Raw genomic sequence first — 17,539 nt, forward strand, 5'->3', positions numbered from 1 at the left:
TCACATGAGCAGGAGCTGGTCAGCGAACTTTGAGTCATAAACTTGCACTGAATGTGACCCAGAAGGGCGCCACCAAGGGGTGGCCACACCATGAAAAGCTCAGGACAACCCTTTGGCCACCCCTCTAGCCACCTCCAGATGTGGCTATAGAGATCTTATTTCAAAAGCGGAACCATCGAAAGCTACGGGGCCCTGCCGGACCAGTAGCTGCGTTGCAGCTGTTCTCAGTTTGTGTGGTTAATCCATTTGCACTGCAGTGCTCCTGAATGAACAGGTTTGTAAAACCTGATAACCAATTGTAAAAGAGTTTAAAAGTGGTTTATCCTAATTTTTATTGTTGCATTTTGAAATTCCTATAGTTTTAATTAATTAGCAAAGTTCCACTTCAAACACATTGGAATTAATTATTATAATTATTATTATTATTATTATGTCTTGGTGTTTGTGTCACTCCATGAAAATGATTGTCCACCCCATTAAAATTTTTCTGCTGACGGCCCTGGGAGGTGTGGTCGTGGGTCTTGCGGGTGTGTGAAATGTGTGCCTGTATAATATTTACTTCGTGGCCGCATGGGGGGGGGGAGCAAAGTGCATCACTTTCCTTCATGCATGGCATTATGGACAATTGTGGTTTGACTAGGGGCCGTCATCCGGGGGCCTTAATAGGACAGGGCTTCCACACACATAAATACACACACACACACACCACAGAAGGCCCCATTCCAGCTGCCAGATGTGAGGGCACATTCTCACAGACAGTGGAATGTTAGTCAGTGACCCCCACAGGAAGTAAGGTCAAGGCACTTGCCCCCCCCCCCCCCCCAGCTGCGATAAAAACGCAAGCTAGAAAATCCCCCTCCCCCATACCTCAGAGCCTGCACTTTAGCCTGAGGGCTTTTACTGAGACAATCAGGCTCTCCATTGTCCCATGTAGTCAGCCATCACCAGCTGTACTTTCAAGCTGCCTATCACCCATTCTGACTCCCCCTTGCTCAAATGGACAAAATGGATGAGACCCCACCGCCCCCCTCCACTACCCAGCACTGTTTCCAGATCGGCACCTATAAATATTTCTACTTCAGCCCTACATAAAATGGCATTGATCTGGCAGTGAGTGAACTGGTAGCGTGACTATCACAACCCACAACCATGTCTATGACATGGTGCTCAGATCACACGTGGTGGGGAACTTATCTAACAGAGCCGTGGGGGGTGTTCACTGACATCTGTTATGGTGCCTGTCTTTCCAGAAGTGCACAAAGGATTTAGAAAAAGGAAGCTACCAATTTCCTTGTAGCGGGTGCTTTTGTGGGAGCAAGGGGCCTCTTCGTTAAAATTAAGTTGCTCGTTCAAAGCGATTGGTTATGCAAAGTCCGCCCGCGTTAGCTAGGCGATTAGCTTCTGAACCAATTATGATCGATAAGGCGTGTAATTTACTAGGCGGGAACAAACGGGGGAGGAGGCGATTATATGGAAAACTGTTAAAAATAAATAATACGTGCTGATAATTATAACAATATAATTGTTTTGTCCTTGAATTGTGCACGTACAATTCGAAGTGCACTGCAAATGCATTAATGATACTTAAGATTGGGATATTATAAGACAGTAGCACACTACCCGGAATCGATAAATAGCTTAAGCAGGATTCAGAGTAATTACGAGCTTGCTTTAGTTTTATACCAAATTGTGGAAACCTATCATGAATAACTCAACCTCTCTGGAGCGGCAACTCATCGCGATCAAGCTTTAGGGATTTAGCCCGGCAAACTTACTTTTGAGGTGGTGCTTGGAAAATACAACGTGGTGCGGTCGCAACACGAGGCAATTTACAAACCGAGCTCCTTCATAAAGGCCAGATTGGCCGTACATCTCCCCAGATGCAAATATATCGATATGCCGGTGCGCCTGACACAATGGCTACTTTCTCTGTAAGAATGCCTTCGGCTGGTTGAAGGAAAGTCGGCAGCGGAAAGAAAAGCGAGCAGCTGTTTTCTCCTCTAGTAGAAGGGAAGATAGAGAGAGAGAGAGAGAGAGAGAGTGCACCCTAGACAACAGAGCCGATAGTCTCCGGGGAATTGGGGAAGTTTCATTAGGGAACGAATAGAGGGAGGAAGTGAGGAGGTGGAAGAAAAAAAAGGGACAAAAAACATCTGGACCTAATTTGTACCCGGTGGAGTGAAATAAATAAAAAATACTTCAATAAAATTGCATTTTTAGTTCAAGGCGTTTTCATTGGCTTGCAGGGACAAAAGAAAGGGGGCGCCTTTTCCACTTTCTTTCTTTTCTTTGCTGGCGATCAAACTGTCATGCAATCCGATGGAAAGCGCATTCTTCATCCTTCGTAGCAGGGCATTTTGCCTCGGTCTGGTGCTGCGGTGCTCAGTTGGACAAGCTGTCCCGTAGAGAGAAGACCGTCTTCGGACACCATGCCCCAGGAAAGTGGGACTCACTCAAAAAGTCCTGCGCTTTGCCTTTGCTGACGGTCGTAACTCGGAAATATTAATCCCTTGCTTTCGGATCTGAAGCCATCAAGTGTGTGGATGACAAATACGATTTACACCCGCCCGAAAGAAATACATTTCATTAATGAAAAGTATTGTCATTGCCGCTGTCTATTCACTGGGGACCTGAACGGCAACTAGCAAAAAAAAGCAATCTTAAAAAACGAACTGGAATTAAGGCCGCTTTTGTTTTCTCGTACAATGGTCCTTTTTTGTTTTTTTGGGGACATCGCATGTGCGGTAAGTGAGTGCACGTTGATATCAGTCTAATAAACATCCATTGTCTTATCGTGATTAGTTATCAATTTTGTCATTTACAACTAGTACTTTTAAAAGGTTTTAGCGACTGCGCCGTATTCATGCCGGAGCTCTTAGTTTATCGCAAAAGTCAAGAATAGATTGTGAGCTTTAGGTATTCGGGCAAGGACCGATTGCTTTTTTTGTCTAGCAAAAATGTTAACGCGGTGGGTTGGGTTAGAGCCTCATATCAGCAATTGTTTGAATTGGGATAAAGAGGGACATCATTTCATTATTGCTTATCAGCTTCTAATGAAGTGTGGGGAGTTGGTGCCGTAATCGGTAGTAGGGAAAGAAACTCAAGTTTTCGGGGACTGGGGGGAAATGTACCTTTTGATTCTGACAGCTTTGTCACAATGTGATGTCCACTATGGACGCCCTGTAAGAAAATCGGATTTCGGGGTAATGGTACTTGAATTTGCACAGATTTAGGATGGGGGCGGGGCGTCTATCATAGCAGTGCTTTTGTTATCAACGTTGCTCCAAGTTAACCTTGCGTGAGATGTCCCACGGCGTGGTCCACCAGCGCCCCCCCCCCGCGCTTATGCTCACGTCGCTTTGTGTTGTAAATATGCAGATATGTAAAAAGACAAAAGCTCCCATTAAATCGTCACACGGCGGCGTTTCTTTCTGGTAGGGCGCCCCGGCGATCCAGCGGCCGCGGAGGACAAAGCAGGGGCACCCCGCAGATGCGGCTGCCCCCATTGCACCCGGTTATTAGGATTAGGACTCGCAGTAATACGACGGGGATATTAAGTGTGTACACAAAGGAAGCCATTGTGCATTAACTAAAATAAAATCGTGGAATCCCCCTTCACTGTCGACCCAAATTGTAATTAATAATTTTCTTATTCCATGCCCACATTTAGGACAGGGGCAGTCTTGTCCCTGGCTTAGGGTGGGTGTAGGACAGTAGGTCAGCTATGTCCCAGGCTTTTCCTCAAGGTCTGGGGCAGTGCCAGGCGGTTGCAACTTCCTGTCCTGTCATCATAGCCAAGAGGCTGAGGTAACCATCCCTTTTGGTGGCAGGATTCCCTTGTGTACTCTTTATGCTCAACACGTTAGTAAACTCACAAAGTGTGAACGCTGAATGCTTAGGAGGCGATGGCTCTAATTTGCCATTAATGACTCTGAGTGCACAAGCTCCAGGATCAAATAACATCAAGTGAGGAAGGGGTGGGGGTGGTTTGTGTTTTATCACAACATGTATTGATGTCTTTGAGCTGTGATTATGAATATGCACGCACACATATACACACACACTGGTTTCACATGTGTGGTTTCACATGCTTTACGCAGTCACATACGACTCAGCCATGCACACCCACATCCATTTGCCATCATGAACAGCAAAGTCAAATATCACAGGAACCAGGCCAGGACGTGGTCCTGGGCTCGCCAGCTAGGGTCCTGAATCAGCACACGCCTCTACAAACTTTGTCCCTGATAAGAACATTATTCACAGCTTCTATCTTCTGTGACACTGTCTTGAGTCAGAGAGAAAAGGCAAATTGCAATGAAAAGTCAGTTTAGACAACAAACCGTAGTACGAAGTGCTGTATTTTTTTCTATCCTGTTGTATAGATTTAAGGTGCACTGTGATTCTGTAATTCTGTAATGCCTTATACACAAACCTGAGTCAAATTACACCCTTTCTCCTGGAAAACACTTTCCTTGGGTGTGTCATTTGGAGCAGAATAAATTGCGCTCTGTGCAAGTCACAACATAGCTTGAAGTGAGACAGTCACGGCTGGAGAGGGCTCTTGCACTGAACTAAGACTCACTCCCATTTTTCACGCGCACACACACTGCTCCAACTTTTTAGGTTCACACACTTCTCCTTTTCCTGCATGAATAAATGCACACTCTCACCACACACACACACACACACACACGCACCATTGCCATCCCCCTCCTTACAGCATTCCCAAAAAGGTTATAAATATTTAGTCGAATGCACTGGTGTACCAGAGAGACAGCGGCCATTTTAGGCACAACAATGACCATTTCCAAACGGTCAAACCCAGGAGGGCGGCGTGCGCAGACGTCTGTGACGACTCCTTGACGCCCCGACTGTAGAACAGGTATACACGCCCTGCTGCGTCCAGGCCCCTGTCGCCGGCCTGCTTAGCAGCTATTAATTGAGCAGAGCGAGAAAGACCTGTCAGCCAGCTGCTTCCTGCGATTGAGCAGCCCTGCTATATCGCTGTGCCCCGAAGCGAAGAAAGCGGTCCTATTTTAATGACCTGCCTTTTTTTTTCAATAAACATGGCCCCATCCGCCCAGCTTGTTTTCAGCTCGGCAGAGTGGTTCTGGTTTCTGGTCCTGCTGCTTGTGGGGCAAAAGCGTTGAATGATTCAGAAGCCCCAGACCCCTGGCCTCCCCAGGCCCTAAGTCCAGCATTGTTCTTCAGTCTTCAGCTTTGTTTGTGCAGCTGTAGGTGTCAAACGCCCCGGCTGTAAACATCTCTCCACAGCGAACATGCACACACACACACACACACACATACACTGACGCTGCTGCACTTCTTACCCACACAGAAACAGCTTGGATGCTTCCTTCCCAAATCACACTTAGGCCTACATGCACGTGCATGTGCACATACACACACACAGCCCCCATGCTGTCCGTTGTACAGAATGAGTTTGACTGGAGGGCTTTATCAAACAAGTCCTGTAAGGCAACTAGGGAAATGCAGGCTGGTGCATATTGTATATAAATGCCCTCTGGTTCATTTTTAATCACGTCTCAGTCAGTATGTTTACGTGAACACTAAGAAAATCAAACTATTGTCTTTGTCTGACAAAAACCAAACTTTTAACATCACAGTCTGACTGAAATCAAAATTGAATTTCTCGAAATCGGGCTAAGACACCCAGATAATGCGATTGGGAATCAATGTACTCCTGCATCTATACGCTCAATCAGACGCATACTGGACTAGGCGTTCGGTGCATGCTCCAGAGTCCCCCACTGGGCTTTGACCTGGAAGTAACAGAAGACTGGTATATAGAAGAAGCTTGAAGCATAGCAGAGGACATACAGCACATAAGAAATGTACAGCGCTGTAAACCTGTCCAATACACCAATAAATTAAAGGGAGCTTTCCACCGCGCCAGGTACCATAGTTTTGGTACTTCAAGAAGGTACCAAAAGTACAGTACTTAAAGATGTGGGTTTTCCACTGGTGTAAAAACTGGCACCGGCGCCAAATGACATTACAATGCGAGGTGGGATTTTTTTGTACTGAATTCGAAAAATGGCTGAAGTATGACTGGAAAATGTGCAATATTAATACCAACATCACATGTTATGCACATGCAATTCTTACATCGCTAGTCAGGCTTTTTTTTTACCTTCAATTTGGTACGAATATTATAGCGCAGGCAGTTTAAGTCTCGCTAAAACATTTGTCAATTTTCAAGATTATCTAGTATATGTTTAAAAATCAGCTTAAAGTTGACCTGTTTTTGCATTAGTGCTGCATGCGTTCTCCGAGAGTCATAATCATTTTCATCCTTGCTGTTTAAAACACTCCTAGACAGGTTTGTGAGAAATTTATGATGAACTCCTTTTTTGTTTCATAAATACCCCAATATTTTTTACAACAATTATACATCTATTGTAGCGGAGTCAGGTATACTTCAGTGAATAATTGGATTCTCGCCCATGCATACTGGGACAAGAGCAGTAATCCAATTAAATGGCATAGTCGAGGTATAACCTTAGCTCAGCTAAGCTGTGCATGTAAATGTAGTTAGTGTCAGACTACTTTGATGCTAATACAGGGAGGGGTATCCATCATACCGCCCAGCACAGAACAGCACAGCACAGACTTCCGGGCCCATGCATAATTAGCATGGAGAGCTTCCAGAGGGAGGGGATGGCTGTAGGCTCAGTGTATTTCCATTATATCTTCAGAAGTGCTTGTTGTGTACCCCCCCCCCAGTCCTCCCCCCACCCAGCCCCACCTTTAGGTACTGTGGGCAGCTTGTCTTTGTTCGGCAGCACTTCTTTGTTTTCATTCAAGGTGCCAGGAAAAAAAATATTCTCCTTACCAATGTCCTTATACCCGCAACATCTAAGTAGTCCAGTCAGCTTTTGTCATGCACTTCATACGGCACAATCTTATGCTTTTTGCACTTCTTGATAATCACCTCCCTTTGTCTCTTGCTGCTTATATGGTGCCCACATGCCACCGTACATTTGTATGTGAATTGTATGGCCATAAAGAGCTCAGCTATGATAGATAACATTATCCATTGGGGTTCAACATGGGGAGCCTAGGAACTCATATGACACATCAGCTGCTGCCAGAGAGCTGAAAGTGTGCTATGAGCAAAGGGCATCATCCAGTCTCCACTTCCTCGTGAATGTGCAAGACATTTATGTATGTATATATATTACAAGGAAGTAAGAGATGTGGCCCTTTCAAAACGATATATCTGTTCTCCTCTTGGGCCACGTGACTTCTGTATTGGGAAGAGATACAGTATCTGACTGTTGCTGCTGAGTCAAGCTGCTGTTAACCCTAACGTAAAGCAACTAATCAGCGCACCTTCATCTTATGTTCTGGTATTTTAAGTTTATTCTGTAGTCCTCTCATCCATAGATAGATATTCATAGTTCAGAACCTGATTCTGGTCTAATAAGCACCTTTAACAATGTGATGCATCTGCCCAGGCCATGTAACAACCTTGGTAGATATCACTATCATTATTGTGAGGGTTCAGGCTGGGTGCCAACAGTTTGGGTTTAGAAAGCTTCTGTTCAAATACAGCATAGGTGTTCTGTGTACTTTTGTGTTTTTGTGTTTTTCATAAAGATGTGGCTTCATAATTTTAGCATGCTAGAAATGATCTTTTTCCTCCTCAAAATTTTGTCTTAGGGGACTTTTCCTGTGCTGGAGATATCACAGGCTTCCATCTCTTATCTGCCTTGAAACGCTGCTGTTCTCGAAAGTTGATATCGTCGAGGCATGTAAATACTTTCTTTTCATCTTTCAGATCTCTCATGCTTCTTTCCTCTCTATTCTCCCATTTCTCTACTATCTTCACTTGTTTCAGGGGACACTTCAGTGAGTTACCCAGGACTGTGTGTAGTAAAAAAAATGCAGTTGCAGTATTATTAGGATTCACATAACTAAGAACAACAGCAAGTTCCTGGAAATTTTAAAATACCCTCTTGGCTACATGACTATAACAACAAAATACAAGGACAAAATTTGAAACCACAGATTAGAAATTTGTCTCTTAACGGTCAAGCCACAAAAAATGGGGTCAATTCTAGCACTTAAAGACAAGTTCCTTTCACTGGTTAAGATATGTGAGTTATATTTAAGCTTCAGTTCAGCAACTGTAAATTAGTCATTTTAATTATTGTATGTTAAAAAAAAACAAAGAATATGCAGGAACTGGATGTGACTCAGTTAAAAGGAAGTCTCTGAAAACGGGGGTCATGTTATTTTAAAATGTGAAGCTAGGCCACGTCTAAACTTAGGGGTGCCCCTCGACTCTTTGGCAAATGCACCCGCCAGTTATTAATTGACCTGCTTTAAGATATCACAAACCATGAGGCTTTTAGTAGAAACTCCTGAAGAATAAACTGATAATAAATGTGGTTTGAAAGTGTAGATGTACGAATTGTGAAATGTCTGCAGCATCACTTAGCCAGCCAAATTTCCAGCAGTTCAACACAGCAGAATACTCCTCAAAGCATCGAGAAGGCTGAATTAGTTAATGAATAGAACTGAGACACTACCGGAAGAGCACCAGACATGTTTTGTGCATGAGGAAAGAGGCAAAGGTAAGAAGAAAGAGAGGGGAGGTATGTGCCTGCAGCATTATTATGGTCTTATCAGTCTGTATCAGTAAGACAGCTCCCTATCACATGGTATTGCTGAAGGAATGGTCTGAAGAAAATGTAGAACTACTCTGAGACGCCTTTTCTCAGCCTCCATCTAAACATCAAATGATGCAGACGAGTCTGACGGTATGCTGCTCGTAATGTAAGACAGTGTAGACGCAACCTGTTTTCTAACCAATGCCCAACACTTTTTGACCCGTGAGGTCATAATTAGCCAATGGCTACATCTTTGTTTGCCACAGTGGGGAGGATTGAAAAGTTGTTTCTGGTATTTCCCTGCCGACACCAACAAGGAGAGGAAGCCAATGTCAAGTCTATATAGAACTTCAAAGTTCATGTCCTCCATCCCAGCTGGAAATGAGACAAACTTCCCCCTAGCAGTGGGAACTTTGGGTTTTTGCAATATGGTATCGATGCTTAGATATGAGGGTTGCCTGCCGTAGGCATCATGTTTCTGGAACTGTGATAGAAAATAATGGGGAAATATTGATGCTGGGTTCACTGGGGATCAGGCGTGGCTGGGGCAACGCAGAGCTATGGTTCTCATAGGGGGTCATGTGAAGCTGCACGTCTGGGAATGAGCTTTTGTGTCAGATGGAGTTTTTTTCCCCTCCTCGGGCAAACATAACTTCTAAGAAGCTTTATGCTACACTCCAGTACTTTTGCGTAAAGTTCTGCAGCACTGATAAGAACTGAGCTCTACTGGGCGAGTCCTGGAATTTACCCAGAACCCTCCCCTTGCCAGACCCACTACAGAAAGCCATTGCATACTGGGCATTGCTTTATTACTCCCACCTGCATGATGGAAGGGGCCCATGCAGTCCAGTTGTTTCGGCCTTCCGAATGCTGGACCTCCCTGTGACGTGGGAGCGGTGAGTGGTGCGGCAGGCTGGGACATCACTCGACAGGTATTAAGAAAAAAACAAAATGCTGAGTGTGCTATAGCTACCGTTAGCCTTGTCAGACACTGGGTGCAATTTCTGATACCTTGCTCCAGCCCTTTTGTAGCCAGACAGCAAGGCAGACATTGGGGGGTGGACCCGGTGAGCATGACTGAAAAAAGGGGGAGAAAAATCACGAGTTGTCTTGAAGATGTGACAGATAATGATATGGAGGCAACGAGATAAAAATCTTATCCTTTGTTGTCAATTTCTGGTCTTTCGTTGTCTGGCGTCTGGGTCTGTGGTATTGGGACTGTTCCGGAAGGCTTTTGAAGCAGTGGCTGGTGCGCAGGTGGCACACAGACGGAGGCAGGCAGGTGTGAAAGGGAAAGCAAAAGAGAAAAATGGAGTAAAGTAGCAAGCTGAGGTGGGGGGAGGGGTCTGGGGGATGCATGCGCCTGAGCATGCAGAGGCCCACCTAACCGTGTGGGCATGCTGTGCATGCATATGAAGTGGTCTGTGTCATGAGGTTTCAGCAGCCACAGTGGTTTTCTCTTTTACCCCATTTCAAAATCAGTGATAAATCAAACCTGAAAGGGGTACACCAGGGCAAAGACTTGTGAGGTTTGACTCTTTTCATCACTGTGATGGATCTGCTGGTGACATGCCAAAGGTCATAAGCACGTTTAAATGTGGGTGTCTGTACACGTGAGAGTCTGTGTCGGCTTTTGTCCTGCATTTCTGTCAGTTACAGGCCACAGGACTGATCTCATTGTGATTCCTGGGTCAGATTTAGTTTCAGAAGCATTTTCTTAAGTCCAAATAAAGGCTAGGAATCGGGCAAAATGTCACGTTAAAGTGAGATGAGATACAGCAGCACTTTGCTCACCTACCGATAGGAAGCTGATCACGATGCAGTCAATTGCAACACCCTCCGTTTGTTAGGCCAAAGGACATGCTCTTGGTATTTGATGCTGTATGCTTTGATATTGAGTAAACCAAGGTGCAAATTCAAACAGTGAAACAACCAAAGACCTCCACAGGCCGTGATCACACCTTTGGCAAGTCACACTCAGCCAGATGAAATGTATATGTTTGTCTGTTGGTTGCTAATACATAACTAAAGCACATCAAGGTGCCCGTCTGGGGTGAACTGGCAATACTCATTTGAGTAATGGCCCTGACGCAACATGGGTCTGAGGCACCTTTGCTTATTAGTGATACGGCAAGTGGATTTCAGCATATGTGTTTTTGCAAATTATCGGGATAAGAGCTGGCTCTCTGGTCTCATCGGGAGATGGTCTCTGGGGCCACTGAAACAGGAAATGAGCTCACTTGGTTTCAGCAGAGGTGGAACGCGGCCGGACAGGTGGGGTTGGGGTAGCATTGTAGGTAAACCAGACCGCCAGGTTTGGCATGGCATAGAGTTCTTTGATGGCATGCAACAATGTTTCCAAGGAGACCAGCAGCAAGCTCCTGCATGGTGTTTAGAAGGCAAGCCCCCAACCTCTGAGGTTGTAGCTTCGCAGTCCTTGGGGCAGTCTAAGTCTCATGGCTGGTGGTGAATAGGGCTATAGATGGGAGCAGATGATGTTAATGTTATACAGCTGGAATAGCAAAAAAAAAAAAAAACAACACAAAGTTGTGAAGTCTTGCCCTGCTTTGGTTTAATATGATCCAGATGTCTTTCCACTGTGTCCAATCTGGGCTGTGCTAGAGTGAGCAGTTATGAGTTTCCCTCCTTGGGCGGATCCATTGCCTGGTGAACATGCACAGAGATAAGGGATCAGGGTTAGGGTTCAGTTGAGTTTGACCTCAAGTTGTAATGGTGAAATCAGTTGTTATCGCTGACATTTTTTGCTTCCGATCTGGCACTGTACACATTATTCTGGTGGTTTTGTCATGGACCAGTATGCTGTTTGACCCCCCCCCCCCTCCAAGACCTTGGTCATCAGTGTAAAGGTCATTAGAAGGTCAAGGACAATAATTCAGGTGATGGTTATTAACCAGTGCAGTACAAGCCAGTACATAACCAAGACAGCGATGATTACAGTGAAAGGCAGAGGTTGGGGGTAGTGCTTAGAGGTGAATGGGGGGTCTAACCTGACGGATTGAGGATGATAAAGGCAGTTCTGTCTGTAGAGGGTGACTCCCACATGGCTGGGTTGAGGGTAAAGAGCAGAAAGGGACTATTGTTCTCCCGATTCCGGCAGCAGGAAGTAGCTTAATACTTGCTACTGCCCCTCTCAAACAGCTGGACTACTACGCTGGTCAGTCTGTCTGTCTGGAAGTGTGTGTGTGTGAATGTGTGCGCGCGTGTGCCTACGTTCCGGCCATTATCTCCAGATGACATTCCACATGGCTGGGTATTCCAACACGGGCTCCCGAGCATGGAGTCCGGTATTTTTTTTCGCCGTCGGTCTGCTTGTTGAGAGCAGTAGTCCAGAACGGTGATATGTATCGGGCTCCACTTGCCGTGAACAGACATCCGGGGTGGCCCAGTCAAGCAAAGTTTGTCATCAACTCCCCGTGTGCTCTGTTTGTTCATCCCGTCACACAGTACGTGAATTGTAACAGCTGGTCTGTTCTGAGTAATAATTAATTCCCTCACATGCAGCTTAACACAAGCCCATAACAGAACCATGGCTTCACAGAGCCTTTTCTGACCAAGATCTCGACGCGATCTACGCTTTTGAATCAAGGTCAACGGTCTCTTCTGTTTCTGCATGAATTATTTAATATGAGTAATTTACAGTCATTAAATGAAATGAGACTCAGTCTTCTTACAGAAAACTATACACAAAAATTTTATTTGAGTAGCAGGTTTGAGATTTACTCAGTTTTGGCAGTGTCATCATCCTGTTGGTTACACCCAGACAAAGACAACTGCTGGGCTTTTAGAACCACAGTCAATGGTTTCAGGGCATGTTTCACTCAGCAATGCTGTGATGTCTAGCACAGCAGAACCTCCAGGGGAACCGCCGTGGAAGCTGTCTGATCCCACGCAGGCCAGAATGCCCCTCTGACCAAAACTGGGCCAGCTGCTGTCTGGCTCATACGTATATGGGAATTGAAAGTTCCCTCAAAGACTCCAGAGATTGGTGGCAGGTCGGGCTGTCTACTGCCCCGCTGCATAAACATTTGCATGCTCACGTCTGCTGGGGCGCTCACTCAGCATGTCTCAGATGATCAGAAAAAAAAATTCCCACGGCTTCACAGCCTCCTTGCACTGTGCTGTACGAAGCCGAGACCTCTGATACTCCATAAATGCGTAATCATTTTCATTTTATTCCAGATCAAAGTACATAAATCTAATGGAGACACTTCATAGTATACCTGGGCTGGGAAAGAGTATGAAAGTCCTTAAAGACAATTAACATGCAAGAAACTGCGAGAAATTAAAAGCCAGTCTAGTATGATACAGTTCCTTGGTGAAAGGAGGTGACTGTAGTGGGGTAACATTTGGATCGGAGCACCGTAGAGGTCCACATTTACTTGGAGACCCGTAGCAGCCAGGCCGTGAGAGTATACGGATGACAAACTTTCTGTGAGAATCACAGGACCCATGTTCTGCGAAAGCCCTGCATGCAAGAAATTTTGGTTGGTTGTAACCTCAAAGGAGGTTAAAGAAAATATCAGTCAGGATGCTGACAAACCCAAACACGCTGGCTGGGCAGAGTGAGATCTTTTTAGTGATTGGTGGGAATTCACACTTGGTGACTGTCAAGAGGAATGATGATTCTGTGGTGTTCAGCAGTGAAAACTAGCCATGCTATTTGCAAGACTGGAATATCAGTCATCACCAGATGCATCAGATTTGGGCTCGTAGGTACAAGGGTTGTGCAACATGCAACCTCTGGGAACGTGAACCAGCTGATTAAAATCTGCCTTCAAGCTGCAGAGTTGCACTGCTGTAGGAGATGAACACTGCACTACAGCACGAGACCACAAAATGCAGCTGAGAGCCGGTGCTTCACACCTTGAGAGAGTGTTTCGGGTTTCAGTCTAAACTTGTCTATATGTATGAAGCGTGCATGCTCTCTGTGTACTTGCTTCTGTTCAGAAGTCGATCAGCTACAGAGAATTTCCGGTGAAGTGGTGTTAAACACAGGTTGTCGGTCTATGCGGTATTGCTGGCCGTCATTTCACGGAATCAATCACGTTTTGATTAAAGGATTCACGTATGCAATTATTAGATTGCAGTAGGTGGTGTAGCTCTCTTAATATTTAGCTATTTGATCCATTGGGTGCAGAATAAATTGGTACTTGTTTAGACTACTCAATTACACAAGGAGTATGGAAAATTTTATTAGTCAAGTAAAATAAACACTGAATGATCCATGGAAGGGATGTTTTTTGAAGGTTTTGTAAAGAGAAGCATCTCAAACTCACCCCACTTTTCCTACAGAGGGTTGTATTCAAAATGAAGTATAGCACAGAAGCAGATTTTTGGCAAATATAACTATGGTACAAGTTCCCAGTTTTAACCAGACAACATTAAGTAAGCTGTTGAGCTTTTGATTGCTCTGCATCCTTTAAATGTGGCCCTGCCCTTGACCACACACCTTTTCTCTCTCCTTAGGTGGTCTTCTGGGCTGCTGAGGCATATGTCAGCTCCGACCCACTCCATAACTGATACTCCATGGGAGAATGAGCTTTTCCAGTCATGCTGTTTGACCACCTCCCTTATACTCCTGCCTAAATGACTATTTGCCAGAACACCGTCACCATGAAGAGCAAGTACCAGCAGTACTACAACAATACCATCATCCAGGTCCATTACACTAGCGCCAAGAACCTCTCACCTGAGAATCTGAGGGAACGCATGCAGCAGGTGCCAGGGTTAGACATTCAGAATACCCTATTTGTGATCATCTGCAGCATCATCATCCTAGAGAACTTGCTGGTGCTCATTGCAGTCTTCCGCAACAAAAAATTTCACTCAGCCATGTTTTTCTTCATCGGGAACCTGGCCTTCTCTGACTTGCTAGCCGGTGCGGCCTACATCGCCAACATCTTCCTGTCTGGATCTCAAACCTTTCGACTGCTCCCAGTCCAGTGGTTTATTCGCGAGGGCACGGCCTTCATTGCCCTAGCAGCCTCAGTCTTCAGCCTGCTAGCCATTGCCATTGAACGATACATCGCCATCACAAAGGTCAAGGTATATGGCTCCAACAAGACCTGCCGCATGTTCCTCCTGATCGGGACGTGTTGGGTCACTTCCATTCTGCTGGGCGGCATGCCCATTCTGGGCTGGAACTGCATCGGCGACCTGTCCCAGTGCTCTGCAGTGCTGCCACTCTACTCTAAGCACTATACATGCTTCGTGGTTGTAATCTTCAGCGTCATCCTCCTCTCCATTGTGATCCTGTATGTACGAATCTACCAGATAGTACGATCCAGCCACCAGGAAGCCACCAACTCACCTGCCTATGCCTTACTGAAGACCGTCACCATCGTACTGGGGGTCTTCATCATGTGCTGGCTGCCGGCGTTCTCAATTCTGCTCCTCGACACATCCTGCAGCATGGCCTCGTGCCCCGTACTCTCGGAGGCCACCATCTTCTTCGGCGTGGCCACGCTCAACTCAGCACTGAACCCACTGATCTATACACTGCGCAGCAAGGACATGCGACGGGAATTCCTGCGAGTGCTTTGCTGCTGGGGGGTGCTGCAGAGTGGCCGTCCCTCTGAGCGCTGCATGGTTCCGCTCAAGAGCTCCAGCTCCATGGAGCACTGCACCAACAAGCATGAAAATCAGACCACACCCATCATGCAGGAATGTACCACCTGTGTCTAACAGAAAGGGGGTTAGGTTATTGAAAGACATGCATAGCTCAAGGGAGGTACAAAAACTACACCCCAAGAAGCTCTCAAACTGTCTCCCGCACCCTAGTAGGCATTGTATTTGTTTGGGAGAAGGGAGAGTGTATCTTTCTGTATAGTAATCACCCGAACTGAACTCAGAGTGATCCCTCACGTCAGCACACATTAGTCACAAATATCGCCATGCATGATCACAATCAAATTCACGAGGAATATCGTGAACTATGAGACATTCAACTGTGACAAGGGACCAATGTATTTTGAAATATATTTGGCTTTTGTTATAAATGCTGATATTTCGACCAGGTTTTTGTAAATCTAAACCTTTTTTTAAAATCAAGTTGAAAGCTCAGCTTGGAGTACCAGAGGTACATGACAGGCCAAGTGCAGGTGCTTCTCATCCACAGTAACTCTGGACTCCATCGCGCCGCACAAGCGGACAGCAGGAGACAAGGTGATAAGAGATGCCACCACCGGGGTGGAATGACTTAAGAACCCAAAGATGGAGATGCCCAAGTGCCATCTTGACAGAAAATGAACGTCTTTGCCTAGAATGCTGGTTAGCAGGCGCTCTTGTGTACCTGCTTCCTGTGAGACTAGCATAATCCATGGCCAGGAAACAACCAACTTGTGACACCAAGGCCGATAGGCTTCATGTCAATACAAAGCCGAATGTAACAATGAAGTAATGGGGGGGGTGTTAGGCGGGGTGGGGTATGGCTCCACCCTCTGGCAGTATTAGAGTAATTGAGGATCCTTATTGATTACTTAGTATTGATCTGTCATTGAGACTGCAGCGAGTTAACTCTTTCCTCACCAGAGCCTCGCACATCTTGGTCAAGCACAGGCACACATTCGTGTCAAAAGAAATACAAAAATAATAAATAAAAAGATCTCTATGCACATGACAGTATTTAACAACCGTAAGAGTCAGAAGAAAAGAAAAGTCAGCCTATAAAACAAAAAAAAGATCTGGAAAGAGCCAAAAATGTTTAAGAAGGGAAAGGAGGGGATGGTAAAGTGGCGTACAGTTTGCAATGTAATTCGATTGATTACATCAATCAAAAAAAAACAATGTGTAAGAATAAAAAATACACGGATAATGTTTCGCACAATCAATGAAGCCACGGAAAAGCCATGAAACGGGACTCCTTCCCGATACCACTACTACCCAGCTTTCCCGTAAGATGTGTGTGTATGTGTGTGTGCTTTTTTCTTCCACAAGTCGTACCAAATTGATTTAGTGAAGGTCATCAAGACACATTGACCATAGTCCCACCAAGTCTGAGCAGACTTGTCGGCACCACTGCTGTCCACACGTGTGTGTGTGTGTGTGTGGGGGGGGGGGTTTAGAAAAACGACAACTTTTGGCTTTCTGCCTTTCCGCACTCCCCCAACCCCCCATGCAGAACTGGCTCCTGAGAGGCGAGGTGGAACTCATCTATTCTTGTCTTATAGGGAACTAGGGCTGCAGGAAGTCCTGTGTTTTTCTTCCTGCGTTTCTTTTTTTTTGTACGTAGGACAGGCCGAGCTCCTCTCCCAACACATACTGACTCCACGCAGAACTTGCTCCTGCAACAGCCGGTGGCGGAATCACTTAATGACTTTCGTCACTATTTTTCCATCAGGGCCCTGCTATTGTCCCTGGTGGAAGTTTGGGGGAGGGAGGAGGAGGGCAAGGTGATAGTGTTACTTAGCAACATCTGTCAATCAAAGAGGCAGCCAATACAGAACAAAGAAAAGCACTTTGCCGGTAATCGTAAGACCCACCCCTTCTTGCTGAGTTTTCAGCAAAGGAACTTGTCCTTGTATAAACTTACATTTTATTCTTTGTCACGGCAGAGCTTCAAGGTATCTACTCTAATCCTGTGGAGCAATGTATGATTTTATGTTAAATATTCAAATAATAACTTGTATCTATGTATGTATGTATGTATACGTTCATGTATGTACTGTATATATGTTATGATTGTTTTTGTGTGCAATAGCATTTTTTCAAGTAGCACGCTGCCTGTGTCCATTCGGTACAAACCAAACACTAACATGGTACAAATAAAGTTTTGTGAAATGCATTCCTTTTTTTATTAAATAAAAAATTTCATCAGATATACCAACGATAGTGAGTGGTGAGTCTCCCCCCAGGCTCGCTCTCCCCCTTTGCCTCCA

General features: G+C 45.4%; 2 protein-coding genes across 3 annotated transcripts in view; one reads left to right on the plus strand and one right to left on the minus strand.

The window, feature by feature from the left end:
• The window catches only part of LOC111849352 (vascular cell adhesion protein 1-like), a 64,250-nt gene that overhangs the window by 39,714 nt on the left and 6,997 nt on the right, over positions 1–17,539 (minus strand). The window lies entirely within an intron of this gene.
• On the plus strand, positions 1,455–17,445 carry s1pr2 (sphingosine-1-phosphate receptor 2). Its single transcript, XM_023822161.2, has 2 exons — positions 1,455–2,744; positions 14,130–17,445. Exon 2 carries the CDS (start codon positions 14,250–14,252, stop codon positions 15,345–15,347), a length of 1,098 nt encoding a protein of 365 aa, XP_023677929.1. The 5' UTR covers positions 1,455–2,744; positions 14,130–14,249; the 3' UTR covers positions 15,348–17,445.

The sequence above is a fragment of the Paramormyrops kingsleyae genome, chromosome 22 (assembly GCF_048594095.1).
Source record: "Paramormyrops kingsleyae isolate MSU_618 chromosome 22, PKINGS_0.4, whole genome shotgun sequence".
NCBI lineage: Eukaryota > Metazoa > Chordata > Actinopteri > Osteoglossiformes > Mormyridae > Paramormyrops > Paramormyrops kingsleyae.

Excerpts from the sequence above, each read along its gene's own strand:
- s1pr2 (XM_023822161.2), top strand. The coding sequence starts at position 14,250 with ATGACTATTTGCCAGAACACCGTCACCATGAAGAGCAAGTACCAGCAG.